Here is a 16,690-nt window from a genome sequence, read left to right as displayed (position 1 = left end):
GTGGATCAGGTGACGTCACCTGAAAAAACTGGATCAGGTGACGTCAAAACTGAAAAAACTAAAAAAAGGCAAAAACTACAAAAAAAACTAAAAACAAATAAAAAAACAAAAAAGCTAAAAAACTAAAAAAAGGCAAAAACTACAAAAAAAACTAAAAACTAATAAAAAAGCTAAAAAACTAAAAAAACTAAAAAAAGGCAAAAACTACAAAAAAAACTAAAAACTAATAAAAAAAATAAAAAGCTAAAAAACTAAAAAAACTAAAAAAACTAAAAAAAGGTAAAAAACTAAAAAAACTAAAAACTAAAAAAAACTAAAAAAAAGGAAAAAACTGAAAAATAAGCTAAAATAAAGGTAAAAACCAATAAAAAACTAAAAAAAAACTGAAAAAACTAAAGGGTCGATTAGCAATCACCATCAACAAAGCTCAAGGGCAATCATTAGAATCATGAGGTATAGATCTGAATACAGATTGTTTTCCCATGGACCATTATATGTTGCATGTTCAAGAGTCGGTAAACCTGACAATCTATTTATATGCAAAGACAATGGGACAGCAAAGAATGTTGTATATTCGCAAGTTTTACGTAGTTAAAACCATATATATATATATATATATATATATATATATATATATATATATATATATATATATATATATATATATATATATATATATATATATATATATATCTATCTATCTATATTCACAGGTGGGACATAGGGACACAACTACAATGGCGCGTAACTATTATGGCGCGTAACGACTTACGCGCGCGGGGGGGCTTGGGGGGGGGCGCGAAGCGCCCCCACCAACTAGGTGTTGGGGTGGCGCGAAGCGCCACCCCAACAGCTAGTATATATATATATATATATATATATATATATATATATATATATATATATATATATATATATATATATATATATATATATATACATATATATATTCACACACATATATATATATATATATATATATATATATATATATATATATATATATATATATATATATATATATATATATATATATATATATATATATATATATATATATATATATATATATATATATATATATATATATTCATATATATATATATTCATATATATATATATATATCTATCTATATTCACAGGTGGGACACAGGGACACAACTACAATGGCGCGTAACTAATATGTTGCGTAACGACTTACGCGCGCGGGGGGCTTGGGGGGGGGGTTTGAAGCGCCCCCACCAACTAGGTGTTGGGGTGGCGCGAAGAATTGGGTACACCGGGATTCGAACCCGCGTCCTCTCAGACAAAGGATCCCGAATCCAGCACACCAACCAACCCGGCCAGGACGGTCAGGAAGGGTGTGCACAAGCACAGGATGGCTGGCCCCCAACCCCCCATTGCACTTCCTGGCTGAAGGGCCAAGAAACGGAGATCATATATATATATATATATATATATATATATATATATATATATATATATATATATATATATATATATATATATATATATATATATATATATATATATATATATATATATATATATATATATCTATATATATATATATATATAGATATATATATATATATATATATATATATATATATATATATATTTATATATATATATATATATATATATATATATATATATATATATATATATATATATATATATATATATATATATATATATATATATATATATATCTATATATATAAAAATAAGTTGTCTGTGGATCTGTGGATGGATCAGGTGGATCTGTGGATGGATCAGGTGACGTCATGTTTGTTCGCATATGACGTCTGAATTATTTCACACTAATACAAAAGAAGAAAAAAAATAAAAAAGGTAAAAACTACAAAAAAAAACTAAAAAGAAAAAAAAACTAAAAAAGCTAAAAAACTAAAAAAAGGTAAAAATCTAATAACTAAAAAAAACTGAAAAAAATAAAAAAAAGGCAAGCGTGTGTATTTACTTTTTCTCATTAGCTCTCTCATCTTTTTCTCATTAGCCTCTCATTTGCTCTTCGACAGGATTTTACAGACATAGGATTTTTACGACAGGAATTTAGAGACATTAGCTCTCGTTGATAGGATTTTAGATTCGCTGTCATTTTTACCAAAATTAATTTGGAAGCTACCTGTGGTACTGGAAGAATTTGCTAATGGACCCTTTGTCTGAGACTGTCAGCCGACGCCGAGACTCGCAAAATGAAATCTATGGTATCGAACGTCGTTAATGGAGCATCTTTTAATAATTTAGAAGTTTATATTAGAAATGTTTCAATAGTCTGTATTGCTAAATATAGCGAAATTAAATTACTATTATGGAAAGGTTGGGAAAGATAGAACAAAAATTTAAAATACCTGTAATAGTCGTTCTTGGATTGTTCAAAATCATTATTATTAAGAATAACGCTAGAATAAAAAGTACAGAGGTCACAAAAGTACAGAGAATAGCCAAGATAAAACTGGTATTCGATAATGGCTCTGGCTTCCAACAATTTTGAAAAGACAAAAAAAGTATCAAAAACACATTCGGGACGAATATCTTTTCTATATTTTAAAGAAAATAGTTGAGAGGAGAGAAACTCTTGGAATCAGCTAAAACCTTAAAAATCTCTGAAAGTTCCATTTAGCCTACTACTTTCTTCCTAATTTTCAGGGTTTATTTTCCCTCTGCAAGTTTTTTATGCTATTTTTCTGCGGTCTTAAGTAGCTTTCACACTATTTATGCAATTTTCTATGTTAAATAGTTAAGTTATGTTCAGTATAATCTTTAGTGCTTGAACAGGTCCAGGCTGGCGTAAAAAATGTATTAACCATCACCATCACCGTAAGTAAACTAATGGAAAATGCTTTCTTGGAATTTTTTCCAAAATTTGTTATTGCTTATCCCAAAATTCTAGTTTTGGTAGCTATGTTGAATTTCGCCGTAACATGTCAAACTTACGTTATTTAAAATCTTAAGCAGGGCTTGATTATCCTTAGCCACGGACAAAATTTGTTCGATAACATATTTATTTATTTATTTGTGAATTTTTTCGAAAAATGACAGTAAATTTCTTTTTGAATATTGACATTCTACAATTTTCTAATGTGAAAAATAAAGATCTAGATAAATCATGATTTCGAGAAAATACGTTTAGGCCCTAATTTGAAAAAAAAAAATGAATGGCGTCACAAATCCTCACACGTCCAATGCACAATTGGTTTTACTTTTTACAGCGAACAAAACGAAATTAAGTTATTTTATAAAAGAGATTTTTTATTTTAAAGTTTTTTTTTTCACCGAGGGAATGCTTAATCTATTGTTGCTGGCTCTAAAAGGCCCAAAGTTATGTTTTCAATCTTTTAATTACTGCTTTTTTTTTATTTAGTTCCGTTTGAAAAAAAAAAGCTGAATAAAATCTGTTAATTTTCAGTTGCTAATGAAACACTTCGGGGCAGCAGCGACTTGGAAAAGGCTCAAATTATTCAATGAAAGACTTTTGCTGATACTGAAATTCTCCCTGCATCGTGTACCTGGGTGTTCCCTGTCTTAGGTATTATGCAATTTAACAAGCAGGCTACGGCCCGAGCAAAGGAGGATATAGACAAAGCCCTTCAAGCCTTAGATGACCATCTTCTTACAAGAACTTACCTAGTAGGAGAAAGAATTACCTTAGCTGATATTGTTGTCACATGCACATTACTCCATCTCTATCAGCATGTTTTGGACGAGGCTTTTAGGTACCTTTTCATCTCTAATTGTGTAGTTACTAATTCTCAGCCTTATTTGGAGATAAAAGTCTGATAGGGTGTAATTTTTACTTATGCTTGTTTTGCAATTTACTAAATATGTGGACGGCAATCAGTTAAGCATGTTGTCATTAAGTTTTGGGTTTGTTTTACGAAACACAGAAAAAGATAAGATTAGAACATCTAGTCATTTGCTCGTAGTTAGTATGGGTCAGCTTTTTACAGAGCACGCCAGACACTCATCTCCTGCGATAGATTTTAATACTTGTTTTAGTGATGAAACATATCACAGCATACAACCTTATGTGTGATATTTTCGCAATATTTGATTTTTTTTTATAGTGCAATTAGAAAAAAATCTAATGATTTAGTTACAAAAGAAAGGCTAATTGGGAAAACACCATAAAAACTCAGTTCAATTCTTTTTGACAAAATTTCTTGACATATTTTTCAAAATTTCTAAAATATTTGTAGAAAATGATGTGAATTTTTCTCTTTCTGATCAAGCACTTCTGGAAACATATCAGGTATTTAGGGTCTGGCCCTTAAAGCTGGCTTTTAAAAACATTATAGTGAAACCCCTCCCACAAAACTTCCCTAAATGTACAATGCTTGTACATTTTGTAGTGCATGTACAGTATAGATACGAAATACGAAAATCTTTGCACTTAAAAATGGGTATAGTTGCAAAAGTTGGGTTTGAACGTGCTCGAATTTGGATTTTCAGTAAAGCTCGAAAGTAGGGACAAAAAGTTATAAATAAAAAGAAAACAAATTATTCTTCTTTTTGGAAAATAAAGCCAAAGTAAAAAAAAAGATAGCAAGCAATAATTATTAGAAGTTCTTTAACTTTTTATAGTTTCGTTGGATAATGCTGTTTTTCTCTCGTATTTGTATGACACAAATATGAATTTCCTTTCCTATTAGTTTTGAAACTCTCCAACCCAAACCCCCCCCCCCCACAACAATCTAATGTTTTGACGGCGATTGGATTTTTTAGTGTAATAAGAATAACTATTTTAATTTGTGTATTTGGAAAAATTAGTATATTAATCAGTGTCTGGTCCAGTTCGTGACAGAATTAGAACGTGTCGCCAAACGCTAGGTGATGTTCACAGTTTTTTGTTAACACTAGCCCTAGTTTCCACTCTTAGAACCTATCCATACTTTTTGGGTTTCCCTATATATGTTAGCATCATGTGAACAGGCTAGTACTGGTTTCTTGAAAACAGATATCGCCCCTAAAGCTATCTTTCATTTCCCTAGTGTTAATGCCAGTGCAGTATTCCCTTAATCTGTGAAATGAGTATTAATTATATAGTATGATGATTCCATAGATTTTCAGTTAAATGCTGAATGTCTTTCCATATCATCATAGAGTAAGAGAAGTTTATCCTACCAGATACTTCTTTTTATAAGCATTCTGGTCTGGAAAAGCTTCTGACAAGGATGAGTTGTGCAACAACAAAAACTAATTCAACTAGAATTTGTCTTTAAGAAGTGAGATGATTCAGGATCCATTTCCTGAAGCTCCTTGTAGGTTAAAAACTCCTTGGATTAAAGTTCTAAAAAGTTATATAGAGACTAATTCATCTAGATTATGACCTAAGAAAAATTAAGCCTTTAACCGAAAGGCTTAAAAATTAACCGAACAAAAAGAATAAGCAGAGAAAAAAAAGAAATACCATCGTCAATCTTAAGAATTGAACTTAACTGTGTTGGTACAGTAGAGCCACCCCAGCCCGGAATAACCAAGGTATTCTTCTGGTACGGTATTAAGTACCTGGCAAATTACGTGATGAACTACCGAATGCTTCCCACCTAAACGTTTGCTTCTAATAAGGAAGCTTCTGCTCTGGGTTTAAAAGGTAAAAAAAAATGAGTCACACTCATGGCCTGTTCTATTTATATTTAACAAAAAAAAAATCCAAGAATATGTTACCTTTAAAAAAACCGTACGTGTAAGATCAAAGGATTCTTTGATCCCGTGCTTCATGGTGGGAAACGCCCAAGAGGTCGTTCCCCAACCAGATGGAAGGACACGGCATGTGCCTTCTCAGCCATGACAAATATTCAGGAGGATGTCCACATCCTTCCAAGAGACCGGTCTAAATCGAGGTGCCATGTAGCATCACTCTCGACGCCGAAAGCAATTCGGCAGGAGCATTCCAGAAAATCTTATGTCAATACCAACCGCTGGTTTATCACTCTAATTAACCAGAAGCAGGTCAAGGCTGTGATTGGCGACTTCAAGCTGTGCGAAAAGGCTGGTGAATTCGATCCAAAGAAGTATGCTGAGTTCCAGGCAGCTGTAAGTTTTTTTGTTTTGTTTTTTTTTCGAATGGCTGGGATATTATGATCGTCATTTTATGGACTTCAGTATTAAAACGAAAGGAATAAAAAAATCAAGGAGTATGTATACTTAGTAGTCTTACATAAACGCTCAAAAAATCAAAACATCTCATTCAAAATCATAAACAGTCGAATTGTTACATCGACACTCGGAAAAAAACTGCAATCGAAAATCGTAAACACTCGATTACATCATCACTTGAAAAATCAAAAACCAGAAACGTTCGAATTGTTACATAAACGAAATCAGAAACGCATAAATCAGATACAGTTAAAAAGCATAAACAATCAAAAATCATACAGTGTGATTGTTTTGCGAGAGAAAAAAAGTAATCTTAGTCATTTCCAACGACTCATTAATTTACGTCTTGAGGCAAGGACACTGATACTTAAAAAAAATGGAAATCAGATACAATTTTGTATTTTGAAGTTACAAATATGGATTGAAGTAAAATCACTTGTCTGCTTGTCTTAAGAGAGTTTTAGATTCAATTATCTCTCGCCGAAATCCTTATTGAGTGATTCTTGTGGAAATTTATAGAAATTCTTATAGAAAGCTATTGAAACTTTTACTAAATAATGTTTCTTGGTTGTGTTTTTCAAATTGTATAACTTTAATACAATGCCTGAACTTCAACAGAGCCTGAGATGATTTCTCTGAAAATAAACATTGAGAAAAGATTTTATTTAATTTTGTTCTAGAGAGTCCTATCTTTACGTAATCCCACAACAATATAAAGCACAAGGTGTTATGTTAGGAAAATATATAAAAATATTAACTTTTTTGTCCCAACACTAAGTTAGGGCTTCAGTCCGAACGACTATAAGTTTCATCAAATTTAATCTTCGTCATCAAAAGTTACGAGCCTGAGAAAATTTGCCTTATTTTGGAAAATAGGGGGAAAAACCCCTAAAAGTTATAGAATCTTAACGAAAATCACACCATCGCATTCAGCGTATCAGAGAACCCTGCGGAAAAAATTTCAAGGTCCAGTCTACAAAAATGTGGGATTTCGTATTTTTTTGCCAGAAGACAAATCACGAGTGCGTTTTTTTTTTTTTTTTTTTTTCTTGTTTTTTTTTTCTTTTTTTTCTAAACGTGTTAAAGTAACACGTTTCTTAAGGTTCGTGTTCCCTGTGCAATCTTTAGCATGTCATTTTTATGCTCTCCTAGGCAGGTATGTAAAAAGGTCCAAATCGCAACTTGTGTTTTGATAGCTTTTCTTCGAGCAATAGTATTTTTATATGTAAAAATGGTATTTTCAGAAAAATATTGGCAACAAATTTGAAAATTGCTATGGCACTTTTTGCATGCCTGCCCCTAGGTTTTGGATATATCAACGAAATAGAATATTATTTCTGTCAATCCATAGCTTAGATTCAGACCTATCCAATTGCCGCATTGCAATGATAAAAATTTAATGTGCATGGTTTTTAGATTGAGAATACTTAGAAAATTGGTTAAAAACAAGACATTTTTCCTGTTTTTGAATCAAGCTTTGATCCTCCTTTAAAAATGCGTAAGGATCTTGTCCTTTTGATGCAGCTGCAGACTTGTCGCGAAATCGCTTCTTTTAAAGGGAACATATACCTTAAGTTTGTCATAACACTTTTATTATATAGTCGGATCGAACCAGTTGTGGAATATTGATAGATACATAGATAAATACACTTTTATTTTCACCAAAATTTTCACGGCATTGCCAAATTTCTTTGGTATAGAAATTATCATGCATTTAATCTTAAAAAGAATCAATCTTAAACCAAAATTACAGAAAGATTTATTACTTGCGTAAGTATCAACAGATGTAGACTTGTTTTTATACAATTTTCTATGCCTTACAATAGTTTACATAGTGAACGCTTCATAATTGAACATCGAATACACTTTGTATAGTCTGGACTGCTAGGAATGAAACTTAACAAGATCATTCTAATTCGTTGAGAAATGTCATTAAATTTGACTTCAAAATTGAAAGTAATTCTTTTAATGCTCTTGTTGTGAAATATTTGGCACCCCTTTTGAAAACAGGGTAAATTATTAATAGTTTTTATAGCAGTTCGAACTTCCTATCTTAAAGATGAATTTTGTATTTATTATTCCATCAATTGTATTTTAGATCGGAAGTGGAGAAAAGAAGAAGACAGAAAAGGCCCCGAAAGCAGTGAAAGCAAAACCAGAAAAGAAGGAAGTGCCAAAGAAAGAGCAAGAAGAACCAGCAGATGCTGTTGAGGAGGCTCTTGCAGCTGAACCCAAGAGCAAGGATCCCTTTGACGAGATGCCCAAGGGGTAAGATAATTTAAATTGAAAGAACGACCTCAATTGGAGCTCCAAAAACAATATACCACTCTTAACAATATCCTAAGACTTATATATATAACCATTTATTAAATTTTAAAAAATTCACTTTGATCCTTATTGATAGTGATCTTTAAAAATCGGTTGATGACATTTGTGTTTTACTCTCAAAAGTCAGTCCGAGTTTTAAATCTCTTTAATTTTCTTTGAATGGTTTTATTTTACGTTTTTGCTTTTAAATTTAAACTTTTTTTTATTTATTTATTACATTGTATGGTATTAGAGCACCTCAATCTGAACCTGAGTCCCAAGAACACGCAGCTTGGGTATTTTAACACGAACGCCCAATGAAATTACTAGGCTGTTAGCTAGCACTGCAACCAGGATGGCTAAAAGCAAGGTTATGCAATAGCACAATTTAAATTTGAAGCTTTACAATCCCCCTCCATCCCCTCAATTTGGTTTTGTTCACTTGTGTTGTTTATATGTCTGGATAATAAAACATAAACACATGAATTTGATGATTCCATAGATTTTCAGCTAAATGCTGAATTTCTTTCCATATCGTCATAGAGCAATAGAGGTTTATCCTACCAACTGCTTCTTCTTATAAGCATTATGGTCTGGAAAGGCTTCTGACAAAGCTGAGAAAAGTATCAGCACAATCTATCTAAAAATTCAGGACAACTTATATGTATAGTTACATAAGACAGATTGGCATATTGTATTAACTTTGAGCATTAAATCTATTTAAATATGCCTTTAAGATGCCAAAAAGATAGAGATTGAAAAAAGGTAGATTTATGTATGTCTATTGTATGATCTCCAGTCTGATTGATGCAGATTAAATTCGTAATAAAAAGAATTAAACAGGGCCATATCCCTGTATGATAGTTTTCCAACAACAAAACAACTTTAATAAAGCTTTAAGAAGAGAAATTTTATTGAAAGACGGTATAAAAGAGGCGAATCCCCCCTCCTTAATATCAATAGAGTATATTAGAGAAGGGAATACATATTGGGCCATTACACAGAGTTCAGCCCCTCGAATTACCTGTCACTTGAGTCGCTTGTAGATTAAAAATAAAAAACTGCCAGTTCTCAAAAATTTTGAATTATTCGTCAGTTGAAGTGTATAATAAACGATGCGGATGCTAAAGGTCCTTGGTAGATTTATATTGGTCATCATGCTTAATTAGTAAATAGTAACTGCATTTGTGCAGTTACAATCGGTAGTTAGGGGGGAAAAGGGGGGATTTTTTATATTTAAGTCAGATAAACCAAATTATGACCAGTGAATTCCTCTAGGAAGTGTGACAAGAAAAGACAGCACTCGCACTTGACCCGAAATAAACTCTAAAGCCCATGCTTGCGATCCATGTAAGGAACCAAGCTGGTCCATTACATGTAAAGCTGATGTGAATGATAGCTACTGTGAAGCGGGGAGAATCACCTGACGCTCCTCAATCTTATTGTTCTCTTTGAAGTAAGACGTTGATCAAATATATGAATAGTGATGCCCTCGTTCAGTGTAGCTTTTTGTAATAAATTTCAATAATATGTTATGCAAGTGCAGTAATTTTGCTCTAATAAACACCCTTTAGACAGTAAAATTTATTTTGCGTAAGTAATTCGAAAATGGGAAGATTTGGTCAAATATAGTGTTCTATTTTACACTCACTGAATGCCTATGTTGTTCCTATTGTCCAAAAATTATAGTTGAAATGAAAAAAAAAAATCAGTGCAAACTCTTGCAGCTCCAAAGACTTTAAGAAAGGTTTTTGCATGAAGGTGTTTGATTTATCCTGATAGATAAATACACTAAGAATTTTCTATCTCGAAAAGAACGAAATGTGTGTTATTGAGCTCTGACGCAAAATAAACCATTAATTTAATTGATTTCAATAAATGCTTTTGAACATCAGAAATTACAATATGCTTATTGAAGTTGGGGATGATTTCCATAATATAGTCATTTAAACAAATACTTAATATTTTTTTAATCTGATCATAAAATATCATAAGTTTATTATGCCAGCTCCTTCGTCGTATAAGCTCTGGTCTGGAAAGGCTCCCTATAAAGCAAAATTAAGTCAATTAATTATGCACTTCGTTTGCGGTTCCAATTATGACTCCTTTTGACGCAACGTTATGCATATCTGAGACAAAAAAAATTGGCTAATGCTATCTTCTGGGATCACTATTAGAACGTAAAAAATGGATCTTCTTTTGATGGAAACGCACAAAAATTATGCTGAGAGAATATGTCTTGTATACTATCTGTTCAGGGGTATTTGTGTTTATTTTTTAATTAAGCTGTTGAAATAAGACTGAAAAGGTACTACAGTTGCGTTATGTGTTAATTAATAAAACCGCAGTTAGTCCTTTGTGTTATGGCGAAAAATCATCTTTGAACAGTTTAACTAACTTAATACTGGGTAAGTTTTCTGTCATCTTCTCTCATCCACCGCCGTGTTAAGTTTGACGGCGGCGGAAAATCATCTTTGAACAGCTTAACTAAGTTGATACTGGATAAGTTTTCTGTCATCTTCCCCCATCCCCTGCCATGTTAAGTTTTCCCTTTTTTCACTTGTGATTTATATATATGTATTGATATTAGTGAAAAATAGGATTGTGCTGATGCCCTAGATATTCGGTTAGATAGCTGCTGATTCTTTCCTTATCGCAGAGCACTAATAGTTAGTTAATCTAATTAATATTTAATTCTAACATCCTTGTGTGACGGTTTGGTGTCTAATTATAACTAATTTTACTATAATGTTACTATTTATGGTAGAAGTTCACCTTAATAGTTCAATTAAATTCTGAATAAAACATTATTATATTGGTTTTATTGATTAGAACGTTCAACATGGATGACTTCAAGCGTTTCTACTCCAACAACGAGGAGACCAAATCAATCCCATACTTTAGGGAGAAGTTTGACAAGGAAAATTACTCAATCTGGTATAGTGAATATAAGTATCAAGATGAACTTGCCAAAGTTTACATGTCATGCAACCTTATTACGGGTAAGTTTGAGAAAAAAGTTTCGCTTTTTACCTTAAATTACCCCTTTTTCAAGTATGTCCAGGATTTTTACTTGGAGGAGGGAGGGGGCTTTAAGAATCGCGTTGATAACTTGTTTGTATGCATTTTTTACGTTTTTGAGTCGGACAACAACTTCATGGGGGAAGGGGTAAATCCGGTACTCCTGTCCCCATAGATACGGCCTTATCTATTGAATTGGTATTAACCCATTTGCTCTAAAATAGTATTGCTGTCTCTAATTCCAATACATAATCATTCATATCGAAATGAGATGTCAAATTTTGTATTTTATGCAACCTTGTTAATGGGGAGTTTTTAAACAACTTGCTTCTTTCATTTTAGCTTATCATGTTTTTGTTTAACTGATCCCTAATTGTCTCAAAAACCGAATTATTGTTTATGTGACTCCAATTTCACACAAATTTAAGTGAGTGCCCATATGTTAAATAACGGTCATATTTTAAATTTTAAAGTATTTGAAAAATTAGGGTATGATTCTGAACTTACCCGCCGAGTATGATTCTGAACTTTCCCGCCGAGTATTATTGGATCCAGGAAGTATGAATGATTTTAATGAAAGAAACTTTAAAGTATTTTTTTAAGGGAGGGGGCTCTAATTTCAGTCAGCGCAATAAGTATTCGAAAGATTAAGCTGGTCCGGGGGTATTTTATGCCTAAAACCTTCGTAATAGTGAATTCAACAACTTATTAAAGTTTCTTTGCGATCGGGTGAACAATGATTTAATGCATACAGTACACAGAGACATGTACCGTTGCTTTGATTTCAAAAGAAATGAAACTCAAGGATACATAGATTAAAAATAGACTATGTAACAAAAACTATGTCGCTTTGAAAGAGTTTTGGGTGAAAAACTTATTTATTTTAAATTTAAGATTTCATAAGTTGATCCAATAACAAGATTTTTCTCTATCCGATTATTTTATCTGTTAATCAATGCACTTAACACAAGCTAAACTTAGAACGTTTATTGAAACAAAAAGTGTCCCAGTAACAAGTCATCAAGGTCCACCTAAGTCAAAATGTTCAATTCAATTTCTTTAACCATTATTCAGTATAGATAGAAGCCTATCTGACGCCTAGGGGAGAGGTCTGAAAATGTTTACCGGTATGGTCTGTAACACGAATAGAGAGTTTGCATGTCTGTTTTTTTTTTTTTTTTTTTTTTCTTAGTGTAATTTTTTTTTTTAATTTGGAATCCCCCTCCCCCCAAAGTGCATACTGTACATGCGAATATTTCTGCTTTCTGGATTGTTCTTTTTAAGAAAGATGTAATATAAATTAGTATATCTAAGGAAAAAATGAAAGCTGTTAATTAATTTTAGGCTGAGAAAATTTAGAAATCTGAGCATTTGACTGTGGGAAAAAAGGTAGCTTGGTGTCATCGATAGTAAATAATTCGATCCTCTATTTACGACACAGGATGTGCTCATGGCTGCCTCTTTGTGTTACTTAGGAGGTATAAGATACTGTACTGTTAAATCCAGGAGACGGCTATGTCTACTGTTTCAATCCAGTACCACATTCCTTCTTGAAAGCACAATTAAGGTGCTGATGATGCTTAAAAAAATGCAAACCTACCGAGCTAAAACGTGGAATTTATCGGAAGACAAAGTGAAGGATGGTCGGCAGAAATGATTTGATCCTCTATTTAACACATAAAGTATACTTACGGTTGCTGCTTTGCGTAATCTTGAAGAGATATAATACGGGATGTTAAATCCAGGAGACAGTTAGGTTTACTGTTGCAATTTAGCATCAACCCTCATTAAAAAGGGTGATGTGTTACTAAGAATCTGAAGATTTGAGGTAGCCATTTGTGAGTGATAAAATTAGATGCAGTTGATGGTGTTATCGGGGGTGTATTCTACCCTATTACCTGAAAATTGTGTTGGTTCCCTCCCCGAATAAAATATTGTCCGCGGCAGAGAATGACACTCAGGCGTAATCTCAAAAAGAACGCAGTAAAACAGGACGTTTCTTGAAGATCTTCGGTCTAAAAATGCCTAAGAAGCGCAGTTGTATCATACACCAGCTCGCGTTTGAAAACCTAAGTATTATGTCGATAAAAAAAAATTGTCAATGGAGTTCTTTAATTGGCTTGAGTCTTAAGTAAAGAAAGAAACGACCAAAAATGAGATTGTTGAAGGCCAAATGAAAATACTTAAGAAAAAAACAGAAAGCGAATATTTCGAGAGAACAACCGCTTGTCTTCTTCAGCGCGAACAAACTAATAAGATCAAGGAGAAGACAAAAAACAAGTGTGGGAAGTAAAACAAAGCCAATGAAAAAAACATCTAAAAAGTTAAATAAAATTGAATAAAAGACTAAAAATTAAAATCAAATACCTAACAAACAATAACGTGAAATCCGTTTGATCATTTTCTTTCTTTTTGTTATGGCAGGCATATGTGGTTTAAGAAATTATCTGAGTCTTAGGTAAGTTTTAAAATACTGGATAAATTTAACTAGGGTTTTGGTTCTAGCTAGATCTGGATACTAATTCTCTGGTTGAACTCGGAAACACAGAATTGTCAGTTATAGAGACTAAATTGTAGCGTTATCTTAATTGTGATTGAATTGACCTTTAATGATTTTAACCTCTAATTACGACACAAAGTGGATAAACAATTGTCCCTTTGTGTAACCTTGAAGAGGTAAATTATACTGTACTGTTAAATCCAGGAGACGTCTAGGTCTACTGTTTCAATCCAGTACTACATTGCAATTAGCTATTATTTTATTGCAAAACATTATTTATTTTCTTTTAAAGTAACTACTACATAATAATTTTCTTCATTTTCTGTATGAAATATTGACCCTAGTTACTTATCTTCCTTTAAGTGTTGATTAAAAAAAGATTCTGTCGGGATTTGACAGAGGAAAATATTGATAGCAAAAGAGAAAAGAATGACAAAACCCAATGGTAAAGTAGTTTAAAAAAATTAAAGGATAACCCAAAAGGGGGGAAAACTCCCAACTTAATTGAGGTTTTAGAAAATAAAGGGGCTTTTGGTAAACGGCACTAAACTTCTTAGTCCAAACCGGCGGTGCTAATCCCGATTTTGTGGTCCTTCAGCTAGGACTTACAACAGGCGCGTGGGGCCTAGAACTCTTATGCTCTTGCACACCCTTCCTGTTTACCTTTCCCTGTTTTTCCCAGGTACCCATTGAGAACTGGGTTGATTCTGGATTGGCTTACTGAGTCAAGAAAGAGGGCTCATTGGTAAAATTATTAACTGGTAAAGCGCCAAAGAAAATCAGCGAAAAAAAAACCATACATCGAACAGTGCAGAGTGGGTAATGTTTTTTTTTATATATAATGCTGGTTAAAATCGTAGTAATGAGTTCTAACCCAAGTCCCCAAGTTTGGTTTTACTGTGTTGTTATAGTATTTTTTTTTTCATTTTATTCTTGAATAGACAAATTTGAAATACCCAAAATGCTGATATGCTTCTCAGTGCAAGGTTGAAGGCTTCTCTTTTAACCTTAGTTGAATAGATTACATCCCACAAACACGTTAATAAATTTAGGAGTGACCAATATGTCACCAAAAGATTTTTCTCAGCCTTTGCTTTATATTCTCACAATTACAAATGAGAAATTCACTATTTATTATACATCATCCCATTCTCTCTAAAGAAAGGAAAAAATTAACGATTGACTCTTTTATTCAGCAAAGAATTTGATAGAAAACTTGAATCTTCTGATTTACTTAAAGATTTTGTCTTGATTGAACTTGTGACCTTGTTTGTCCGTACCAGTCCACGAGAAGTACTGTGTCACTAAATCCTTTGTTTCTTGCACATCGGGGTCAAGTTTCTTCCAGTTATAGGATTCGTAATTGATCTGCCAATTCGGACATTATTTTAATAAGCTACTTTTAATTAGATCTTAATTTATCTAGTTATTTATTATTTAATTAAATAATTGTTTAGTTATTTTTAGCTAGTTAATTTTTTAGGTGATTATTAGCGTTAATAAAGTATTATAATATTATTCCCGCTAGTGGCTGTTGTATAAACGACTTCAAAAAATACGAAATGGGCTAATTATATGACAAACACAAAAAAATACAGAGAAAATCGTAAATATTAATAGGGTACTTTTCGGATATAGCGACCCCACTCAAGAATTATGTTGTTGTATCAAGGTAACTTCGTTTAGCAAGATTGTGTGAATTTCTTGCTAGCTTGGATTAGTCTATTGATTGTAGAACTCTTGAAAAAGATACAATAGTGCCGCTTCGGGTCTGTTGTATAAAAATTTGCTTAGTAATATATCCAAAATTGCGGTGCAGAAATACTCCTTTATCAGGGAAAAGAGAAGATAAAGAAGGAAATCGCAAATTTGAGTTTCTGAAATACTTTCTGGATTGAAAGGTCGTTCCTATAAAATCAAGTCCGGGGAGACCAAAAATGAAACCAGAGTTGGAAAACGGTAAAACTTAGTACCCATTGTTTTTTCAATTATGTATTATATTATTAGAACACCACAAATGGTATTTTAGCCCCTTCTGACCCCACCCAGGGTGAAAATGGGGTAACAGGTGATTGAATTCTTAAACTCTGATGTCATTTTCAGTCTCCCTGGAATTGAATTAGTAGTGAAAGATCTTTCAATCCAGAAACTGTTGCAGAAATTTAAATTCAACCCCCTCCCTGTCTCCCCTTTTTCCTACAAAAAGAAGTATTTCCACATGACCAATTTTGGATTATCAATATCATTCAAATTCTGGGTCAAAACCGTGAAGTTTGAGACTTTTTTAAAGTACACCCAAAACTGAGCAGACCTAAAAACTTTTAAGAAACTTTTGTGAAACACATTTGCTAAGTTTATGAATTTGAGTAACTATATCCATTCAAAATGAAAGTGGCGTGATATTTTGAATCAAAAAATTGTCAAAAAGGTAAAAAAAACACAATTAATAACAGTTCATAGTCAAACATGACCTTTACGGAGGAAAGGAAAAGGATCTTTCCTGAAATCACAAAAAGGAGAAGCCCCATCTCGTAGATAGCTATACTCGTAGCTAATAATTAAGGAATTGCAAGCACTTAGGCATACATTTATTTCGGAAGTAGAGGAGATGGAGGATTAATTGGAAAATGAGCTGTTTACAAACTCTAGAATTTACAGAGATCGTAAATATGACGAAAACTTAGAGAGGGGTGCATGAGCCTGAAACCCATCCCTCTGGGAGTTTGGTGGCTGTTAAAC

The 16,690-nt window shown here is 32.6% G+C and overlaps 1 protein-coding gene across 1 annotated transcript; it reads left to right on the top strand.

Moving 5' to 3' along the window:
• Positions 1-3,431: 3,431 nt before the first annotated feature.
• Positions 3,432-11,641, top strand: LOC136042959 (elongation factor 1-gamma-like). The gene is made up of 4 exons (XM_065727862.1): positions 3,432-3,740; positions 5,922-6,060; positions 8,222-8,391; positions 11,263-11,641. Exons 1-4 carry the CDS (start codon positions 3,559-3,561, stop codon positions 11,624-11,626), a joined length of 855 nt encoding a protein of 284 aa, XP_065583934.1. The 5' UTR covers positions 3,432-3,558; the 3' UTR covers positions 11,627-11,641.
• The last annotated feature ends 5,049 nt before the right edge of the window (positions 11,642-16,690 follow it).

Source organism: Artemia franciscana, unplaced genomic scaffold, assembly GCF_032884065.1.
Source record: "Artemia franciscana unplaced genomic scaffold, ASM3288406v1 Scaffold_2542, whole genome shotgun sequence".
In the NCBI taxonomy this organism is placed as follows: Eukaryota; Metazoa; Arthropoda; class Branchiopoda; order Anostraca; family Artemiidae; genus Artemia; species Artemia franciscana.
The sequence above is the reverse complement of the archived record's forward strand: the minus strand, read 5'-3'. Positions and strand labels throughout refer to the sequence as shown.

What these genes read in the sequence shown, in the direction of transcription:
- LOC136042959 (XM_065727862.1), top strand. Translation starts at nt 3,559, where the DNA reads ATGCAATTTAACAAGCAGGCTACGGCCCGAGCAAAGGAGGATATAGAC. An exon ending in GTTTTGGACGAGGCTTTTAG is followed by an intron (nt 3,741 to 5,921) that starts GTACCTTTTCAT and finishes GGAGCATTCCAG; the next exon opens with AAAATCTTATGTCAATACCA. An exon ending in TTTGACGAGATGCCCAAGGG is followed by an intron (nt 8,392 to 11,262) that starts GTAAGATAATTT and finishes TTTATTGATTAG; the next exon opens with AACGTTCAACATGGATGACT.